At 38.5% G+C, this 9,841-nt stretch overlaps 1 protein-coding gene across 2 annotated transcripts in view; it reads right to left on the bottom strand.

Moving 5' to 3' along the window:
- Window positions 1-1,076: 1,076 nt before the first annotated feature.
- b4galt2 (UDP-Gal:betaGlcNAc beta 1,4- galactosyltransferase, polypeptide 2) overlaps window positions 1,077-9,841 on the bottom strand; it is a 61,326-nt gene continuing 52,561 nt past the window's right edge. For both annotated transcript variants that reach the window (XM_086128618.1, XM_086128620.1), the window contains exon 8: window positions 1,077-4,888. In XM_086128618.1, coding sequence (XP_085984744.1) covers window positions 4,738-4,888 — 151 coding nt within the window. In that variant the 3' untranslated portion in view covers window positions 1,077-4,737. The remainder of the gene's footprint in view (window positions 4,889-9,841) is intronic.

The following is a 9,841-nucleotide window of genomic DNA, read 5'->3' as shown; positions in this document are numbered from 1 at the left end:
GTCGCGTTTTTCCATGACAACTCGGGGCAAGCGCAAAACCCTGCCACGTTAGATCATTTTACTAATGCAATACTTTTCAGGTTTATATGGATAGTTTAAAGAAATATGACAAAAAGTTCAAAGTGATTTGAAAAAAAAAATGAAACTCGACAGTCACTTAACGACTACATATTATTATGAGAATTTATAAAAAAAATTGTAGAGTAAAACATTCTCAAAAATAAGCTGCAAATGTGAAAAGAAAACTTATAAATATATATATAAATATTAAAAAAAGAAACAATACACAAAATGCACGGATAATTCCAGTTTCACTTAAATATAAATCAATGTAAAAAAAATTCAAAAATTGTACATAGACAGTCTATGTACTGTATGTAACCCCCCCCCCCCCAGAATGGGCAATGATCATTATAAAAAAAAAGGTGCAAAACATCTCCAATTTTAAATGAAAAATTAGGAATAACTTCAAATCTAAAATATTAATATCAAAATGATTACAGTATAAATAAAACTGACAAAAAAAGTTCACAGTAAAACAGTCAATAAAAAATAATAACAAAAGTGGGAGAAGCAAAATTCCCATGACCATCACAGGAAAATTTTTAAAAGGACATTTCAAGTAAATTATGAATTCCTTTCACTGGTGAATTATTTTTTTTATTAGCAATTACAAATAATCCACATCATAAAATATATTAAAATAGACAAATATGTAATATCAATAAAAATAAATGTCAACGGTATATACCGGTAATTATTTTTAAAAAGTTGACCAATGTTTAAAAGGCAGTTATTTAATTCCCCAAAATAAGAAAATGTCAAGAGTAAAATAATTGTAAAAAACAAAACTACTAATAACAATACAGGTACGGACAATATATCGCTTATTTTTATGATGACAGATCCTATATAAGCGTATTGAGAAACATAATCACATTATATGTGCAAATGAACCTGGTCTCGAAGTGCATGAATTAAAAAAAAAACTGTATGTTAAAAAATAAATAAATCAAACTTTACCAGCAGTATGACTTTGCCTCAGGCAGAAATAAAATCAACAAATGAGAGAATCATTATTCATTTTAAACCATAAGTTTTATTTATTGTATAGAAAAATTAGTTTTGATATGACATAATGCATACTATATAAGATAACATTTTTAACATTCAATGTAAAAAAACAACAAAACAAAAAAAACATTTGAATTTACAGAAGATATATTTTTTTCAAATTTAAAAACGCCTTCGGGCCCAAACGTCCCGACGCAGGAAGCCCGCTCTGTTGTAAGAAACAAAAACCCGTGAGTACGGCTTCACTTCAAACATCAGAGCACTCCGAGTCCATTAGTAAACACGGAGCACTTCGCGGTGCGCCGCTGAAAGGAAAGGAAATGAATAGAAATGCGAAAACCCAACTCGGTGTAAATGTACACTGGGGGCCGCTCGCGTTTGCCCTTCACTCGCATCAAATCCAATTGGGTCTGACTAATGTGATGCAGTAAGCCTGCCTGCTAAGTGTCTTCTACTCTTCTAGTAACGATTTTGGAAGATTTCACCCCCCTCCCCAAAAAAATGCAGCAATTCGTAAACACTTGGATTATTTTTGGCATGGCTATGGAAAAATATATCTCCAAATTTCTAGTATATATTTGTTTAGGTACCTGTTCTTTACCTCAGCATTTGTTTTTCTGGCAATTTTTTTACTTACATTTTTTTTTTTTAATTCCTTACACGTGAAAACATCTGAGTCGAAGTCTGTACTCGAGTCGAAACAGTACTTCTGCATTTTGACAGGTAAGTACAGTGAGAGTACTAAATAAAATCTATCGATTTTTTTTTTTGGTTGGATCAATCCTACTAAATTCACATGCGAAAAATGTCGACTCATTTGATGGATTTATTACTCATTGAGAGACTAAAAAGGCAAATTAAATGGACTTAACATCAAGCAGAACTGACATTTCCTCATCAGGGGAAACGGGCTTGGTAGCACGGCGTGAATGGTTGTTTGTCTAAATGTAAAAAAAAGAAAAGTGAATACTTGAATAAACTTGCGTTTCATTAATTACTTAATTATATTATTATTTCAGAGCAGACTGTACTCTGTTCCAACAGCTACTATTACTGCACTTAATTGCCACTTTTATAAGAAACAAGACAAACTGACGAGTTTAAATGCCAAAGCCGACAAGTGTCATTCAGAAAAAAAACAAATCCTAAAAATTGTGAATTTAGAATTGGCGTCAGTTATACGCAGACCGGCCCCTGCAAATTGTGGGGGTCCCCCCTACTATAAACTGAACTGGGATTTTAGGATTACGGTTTTGGTGTCCCTCGGCATCGATAGGTGCCTTTTTTTTCTGTATTTATAATTTTTCTGTAAACATTACAAATGACCCAGTTCAATCAAGCCAGTCTTCCTAAACTAACATATGGCAGCTGTAACCGCACACAAGCTTTTGTCGCCTCAATAAACCTAACCCCATAATGACTTTATAACATTTTATATTGCCTCATTACCCAATCTAGAATATTGTCCAGGGGTGGGTGGGGTGGCTGCATTTGGTTGCTCTTGGTGGCACTAACGCCTGCAGTGAGATTTGCAAGAAGGAGAGCAGAAAAGGTCAACGAGACTGTGCAAAGGCAATCAAAGGTGATAACATGCAAAAAACAAAACATTCTGTAAAAAGAAGGGAAGACAGCGTGAATGAGCAAATGCGTGCGTGCGCTCCAGAGAGGACTCCTTTCACCTTGAGGGGAGAAAAAAAGAAAAAACACAACCTTGAGGCAAAAATAAGTCTATCGAACACATTTGGGGGTTCTTTCTCCCCCCTCAAGACCACCAAAGTGGAAGCCAACAAAAAAAAGGAAAAAAAAACATGTTTTGGTTTACGGTTCATTATTTAAAAACATGTCTTTCTATTCATAGAAAATAAATCCTGAAGGCATCGGCTCGGTTTATATACGTACTGTAAATATATGTAGGCGACAAGAGGATGACAGTGTCAGAACAGCAACAACAACAAAAAAAAGAAGATTAAAGCATAAAAAGCACTCTTGGATATGTTTCGTGTGGGAAATGATGATGGGCAGCACCGTGTGCCAGTAGTAGTTAAAAAAAAAATACTGATAAGAAATCTTAGACCAGCCCGGGGCGAGAATTGAAAATTTCCACCAGCTCTGTTCATTTCCTCCAAATGGAGATTTTTCATGAGCCAGTCAGTCAAAGGGAGGGGATAAAGTAACAAAATAAAGGCCATATTATTATATCATCGTCCACAGCCACATATATGAAATAAAAACACAGTCAAATAAAAAGCATTGAACAATAAATAGCAATAAATCATGGACAGATGTTGAAAAAAAATAAATGTAACTAGATGTGGCCAATAGGTAAGAGAAATGAAGTAAAGCAAAATCATTCACGAGAAAAAGAATACGTGTGCGCTTCGGTGTGCACCCACAGGCATAGAAATGAACATTTGGAGGAAGATGGGAAAAGCATGACGACCTCACGTCACGTCAAATCAGATCATGAGAATAAAACAAGCTCATTTGCCTTCTCTATTTGAATAATCAGAACAAAAGGGTTCAATCTTCACTGATGCCAGTTTCAAACGCTTGCCCCTTCAGCTTCAACATATACCGTATTTTCCGCACTAAAAGGCGCGCCGAAAAGTCGTCCATTTTCTTAAAAGCTCACAGCGTGCCTTAAAATCCGATGCGCCTTATGTATGGTTATTACGGTAATATGTCGACCCCCAAAATGGCTCCTAGCAAGAGACATGCTGACAACGCAGAGTTGAAACTTAAGGCGATCGGTTACGCAGTTGAACACGGAAATAGAGCAGCGGCAAGAGTTCAACGTTAACGAGTCAATGTTATAACTTGCTGTTGGTTACGCGAACCGTGTCGCTGCTTTGTTAAATACGTTTTGCTGACATCTGATCGTTCTGTTGGACGTTCCGTGAGAGGAGCTCCATCTAGTGGATGCTTTGTAGATTGCGTCTTATAAAGCGGTGCGCACAATGTATGAAAAAATTACAAAATAGGGCATTCATTGAAGGTGCGCCTCATATTCCAATGCGCCTTTTAGTGTGGAAAATACGGTATTCATGTTGCACAAGTTGCTCCAATATCTTTGAGTTAAAAAAACACAAAACAAAAAAAACAATAATGTTCCAGCATAGCCCTGATGAGGGAGATGCAGGCACGATACATTCATTCAATAACGCCAAAGGCTTTGATTTTGGAATATTTTCAACTCGCACAAGATAATGTACAGAGGTGAGCCAGAGTGGCCTTTTTACGTACGCCTGTCGTACGCTAAATCTTCGTAAACAGGTGGAAAGTGGCACCCCGTGAGCTTCTTGATGAATGACTCCTCCATCTTGCAGATGTCCACATCAATCACGATACCATCACGTCTTTTGCCGTCGACGGTTCAAAACTTCTACTGCCACTTTGTGGTCTTGCCATCACTCATTTTAATGGCTTTGGCCATTTTTTGGGACCTTAAGGCTTCGAGGGCCCTTTTCCATGTCCTCCATTTCAGTCCACGAAACTCCCGCTTGACACCATTCATCAAACTTTGCCTCCTTCCCCCATTGAAAAGTTGTCCAGAGGCTTACAAGTGCAAGTCAACGTGTTCCCAAAAAAAAAAAAAGATTCCTCGCCTTGATGTGCTTGTGACTTCCCTTTGTGCGTCCATCCCAATCCCGACCTACCTTCCGTCTATCCCTTGAAAGGCCGCGGTGGCGCTTTGCCGATCTCGACTGAAACGTTAGTGTACAGCGGGTACCTTTTCATCTGCACCACTCGGTAGGTGAGCGAGCTGATGCCGTCCTTCTTCATGGTGTTCTTGGTGTTCTGGATTTTATTGAATCTGGACAAACAGAAAAAGGTCCAATCATCATCATCAGACTCTTGGACAAAGCGTCGCTAACTTCAATGTGTTCCGCAAAGAGGCTGGAACTCAATTTACTTTAACAGTGGTGCCTTGAAATATGAGCTAATGTTTCAGAGAGTAAGAATTAAAACAAACAAACAAACAAAACCCCTGAAACAGGGCTGGACAAAAAAATGATAGTGCCGCTATAAAAGATTGCAAATAATTATTAGCATCATTAAAAGGGTGACAAGTTGCCACTGTGCTGCATGGTGACATGGTGTTTACCACACTAAATATGGACCAGAGGAAGTGAAGGAGAGAATTGTCTCAGGAGATTAGAAAGAAAATCACAGACAAGTACGTTAAAGGAAAAGGTGATAAGACCGTCTCGAAGTAGCTTGATGCTTCTGCGGCTACAGTTGCCCATATTATTCAGAAATTTAAGATTTGGCTTGAATCGGCAGAGGGGTACCAACCATTTTTTCCCCCACGTGATTCTATCTATAACATGTCTCATTTGATAATGTCTCTAGAAGCGAGGTGCAAATACTGAACCCGTATTGAACTGGATCTGAATTGCCACAAGCTAGGGTTGGAGGTTTATTTACTCAAATGCAGCAGGGAGAGGCCTCAATGGCTTTAACTGTCTTAAAAAGCAGAACAATCAACAATCGGAACGGCAAGGGGCTTGTTTTGCGACACGATCGACAGCGCGATCCATCACAAGTTTGTCAAGTGAGGCCGGAGTGTCGTTGCAACACAAATCGTCCTCACATGGGAAATTGGCGAGCAGAGAAGACGGGAAACGAGCAGAAGAATGCATCAGCTTGCCGAGCAGCTGCTGATGCAACCTCATCCAACGCAAACCAGGCTGCAATGCGGTTTTCTTTTTCTTTTCCTCTCTCTCTCTCGTCAGCCGGTGACAATCCATTCCATTCTGGAGATGATATGTGTGATGACAAATCTAACTAATTGATGGTAAAAATATTCTCGCTATTGTTGAGGAATTACTACTCCGATCAATTTGATTCTGAAGATTGTATTTTTGGTTTGTGTGTTGGGGGGGGGGGGGGGGTACATACATCTGAAAATCAGGCTGAGTTTAATCTAACCCTAACCCACTAACTTAATGATCATTGTGTTTCTTGACTAGATTAGCCCCAATATATCAATATTCCAGTGAACTTCATTGTGGGGCTTTTTGTTGGTTCGAGTCAAATGAGGCCCACATGACAGAAAAGAAAAATGGAGGCGGGATGAACTCGGAGATAAAATTATATTTGACCGGGGTGGAAAAAAAACTGACAGATGGATGGAGGAAGATATGCTGATATTAAAAAATAATGAAATTTTCAGATAAATCCATCATTGAGCAGATAGATTTAAGTCATAGAATAATCCCCCACGTACATATAGAGAATATTCGATGCCCTCAATTTGCATGCTGTGAAACAACTCCAACAGAGGTTCATTTTAATTTGATGCACTTCCGAGATGTGCAAGTTGTACCACATTGGACATATCATCAGGTCCAGCCCCATCTCATGAGATTCCCATAAGAGCTGCATTGAGAATGTTTGACTGACTAATATACTGTATATCCATATTAGTGACACATTGAAAACTGTGGTTGCACTGGTTTAGAAGTGCAATTTAATGACAGATACATCATTAGCCTGATCCACTGTAACTGAGCTAATAGCTCCATCGTCTCATTCGTAATGCAACTGCAGTAAATCACTCTATTTGAGTCCATGGAGGGAAAATACAAGATATTTTAAAATCCATACAAAAACACGAGTAGACTGAACAAATAAATGGAATAGTGAACATGCCTGGGTGAGTAATTTATATGGATACTTGTGTGCGTGTGTGTGTGAGAGCGAGTGTGTATGTGTGCGCATGCGTAGGTAATGAATATGCCTCCTTTCTTGCTCGTGCTGGCCCAAGATCTCATCGTTATGCCTCGCCATGGTTGACAAAATCAGCGAATGGACTTTTGTTTGAGTGAATGAGCGTGTGTGTGTGTGTACGTGTAAAAAAAAAAGAGAGAGAGAGAAAAACTCTAGCTAGCTAGCTACATAGCTAGCTAGCTAGATACTGTATATATATATACAGTATATATATATATATATATACTGTATATATATATATATATATACTGTATGTATATATATATATATATATATATATATATACAGTATATATATACTGTATGTATATATATATATATATATATATATACAGTATATATATACACAGTGCTCATTCAGCGTCGCGGTCGCGACGCTGAATGATTCATGCGCGAGACGGCGACGTGCATTCAGGACGAAGTGAATAAATAAAGTTGGAGGTAATTCAACTCATTTGTCCGGTTATGTGTATGTGTATTATGTGTATTTCAAACAGTATACAAGAAGACCTACATGAATGGCCTTTTGTATGTTACGGTGAATTCTATAATTCTCAATGGACGACATTCCATACAACATATATATATATATATATTGTCCATTCGTCCCATCATAGTGTTTGCACAATTGTTGTGTTTGGCTAAGAAATATTCAAAAGGATTTTAGAGGACCACACTCCCATCACTCCATAGAGGTATGCATCATTGAGTTTGTCCCATACCACTTTCGATTATTCATGCAGGTTTTTCCTATTATGGTATCAAAAGGTCATAATACCCGGCGTGCGCAGGGCTTGCTCGAAAGACTGAAATTTCCCAAGATACAACTGCAGCCATAAAATGGCTGCACTGGCGTCAGAGGTAAGTGCTGAATCTTAACGCTCGAGTACTTTCGTACCCTCTCACCGAGAGACCGAGGGGCATCTCTTTTCTATGAGTGGCAGCGTGTGTTTCAGTCGTGGCGGTCGCGACGCTGAATGATTCATGCGCGAGACGGCGACGTGCATTCAGGACAAAGTGAATAAATAAAGTTGGAGGTAATTCAACTCATTTGTCCGGTTATGTGTTCAGCATTCAGTTATTTCAAACAGTATACAAGAAGACCTACATGAATGGCTTTTTGTATGTTACGGTGAATTCTATAATTCTCAATGCAATAAATAAATAAATAAATAAATAATACATCCAAAGGTTCAGAAAAGCACAAGCACCATAGAAAATGGAAGGATGTGCTGCGAGTGTTTTGAACTCCTGTTTACATGCTGAGGAGAATGATGTACAGTACTCCAGGGGAGCGTCCGTCGTGTGGACTTCGGTTCCCAGCGCTCATCTTTAAAGAGTGGCCTTGATGCTTACCGTCATATTATTAAGTGGGGAAAGGCGAGTGCAAGGAAAAGAGATGTTTTTCATAAAACAAAACCGAGATGGCTTTCCGGTGATGGGGCTCGGAAGGGCCAAGTTTGAGGTTGCAATTTTGACGAGCGCCATTTAAAGTGCTTCGCAGACAAGCATAAAACCTCCTCCTGTATAAATGACTTATTTGCCAGTGTGATGAATGAGACCCAATATAGTGATAGATGAGGCATCGCAGGAACATTAATCACAGGGAGGATAGCGCTTCACATTAAGCCGTTTAAACGGGGATTATAACCGTTTATTCTGTCTAAAGAGCACCCCCTCCACAGCCCCCTTCCTACATTCTAAACTACCACACCTGTGCCAACCCAGTACGATGACAAGCTCAACCAATGAAGGCATCACACATTTTGACAAGCTTCGTCAGGGGTCAAGTTTGATATTAATTGTTTGATATTAATTGACAAAGATGAAAATGAAAGACATTTTTGCCATTATTATAGTTTCTTTTAATTAATTTCATACGATCTACTTTCAATTTCTTTTTAAAAACATTTTTGTTTATATTTCAAAAACAAAAAGTCTTTGTGCTTATTTCGTTACTTTTCGTAAACGATAATATCCTTGCTTCATCTTTTGAATCAAAACAAATATTCGGACTCAAATCGCCTTTTGTATGCCCCTAATGTAGAGGTGCAAAAATAAATGCGCCTTTTGCAGTAAAAATAGTGTCCACCGCCCATAAAATTACATCATTTCCAAGTCAGATAACGTTTAATAAGCTCCCGCCATTTAGAACCACGATGAAGCGTAAAAAAACTCCACTTTAACTTGTACAAGGTATATCTTTTGCAACTAGTGTTGCAAAGTAAAAGGCAAAAAAAAATAAATAAATAAAAACCAAAAAAAAAATGGCTAGAACTGTTTGGAGTGATAAACCTATCAACTACCCATCAACTTCTTTCTACATTCAGAATTAATCCATTCAAGGCGTATTTTTCCACACAGCACTTCAATTGTACGACATCGGTGATATCTTACATTTGTTTCTACAAGCTAAACGTCCATCTTCATAAATGAGATCACGTCACAGTGCATTAAAAAAAAAAATGAAGCCAAGACGTCTGACAGTGACATCTTGAAAACAATCTGTGGAGTGAATGAGATGACGTCTAAGGCGGGGCAGGTGCGTATCGCATGTCATCCATCATAGTTTTAAGTGCCCGCGGCGTCTGTAATTGCCTGCCAAAAACCACGCGGCTCCAAATGGGAGCGTCTCGTCTGCTCGCCTTCAACCAAATCAATAAACGAGCCACCAGACGGGCTCGAAGTCATTGCGCTCCGCGCTCGATTCCGGTTATGCCTCCGTGAGTCACACTGCACAAAAACGACGCTACCAAAGGATGCTACTGTATTTATTTGGACAGCCATGAATTATTCATGGCGTAGTGGCGGGCCTAGGATAGTGGGTTTTTTTTGTGTGTGTTTGTTTTTTAGATGGAACTAGCTTCATTTTGTTTGTTTGTTTTTTTTTTTTGTTAACATCGCTCATAAATGTTTTGCTCTTGGAAGACCTTTGAGAGGGGAAATGGGATTTGGACTCAAGTTGTGTCTTCGCATGCAACCTTGCTCCATTCAAGCAGAATACAAACCTTCCTAAAAGTGAAAACGCTACATTT

The sequence above is a fragment of the Hippocampus guttulatus genome, chromosome 14 (genome assembly GCF_054856545.1).
Source record: "Hippocampus guttulatus isolate MCC_2025c chromosome 14, RoL_Hgut_1.0, whole genome shotgun sequence".
In the NCBI taxonomy this organism is placed as follows: Eukaryota; Metazoa; Chordata; class Actinopteri; order Syngnathiformes; family Syngnathidae; genus Hippocampus; species Hippocampus guttulatus.
The sequence above is the reverse complement of the archived record's forward strand: the minus strand, read 5'-3'. Positions and strand labels throughout refer to the sequence as shown.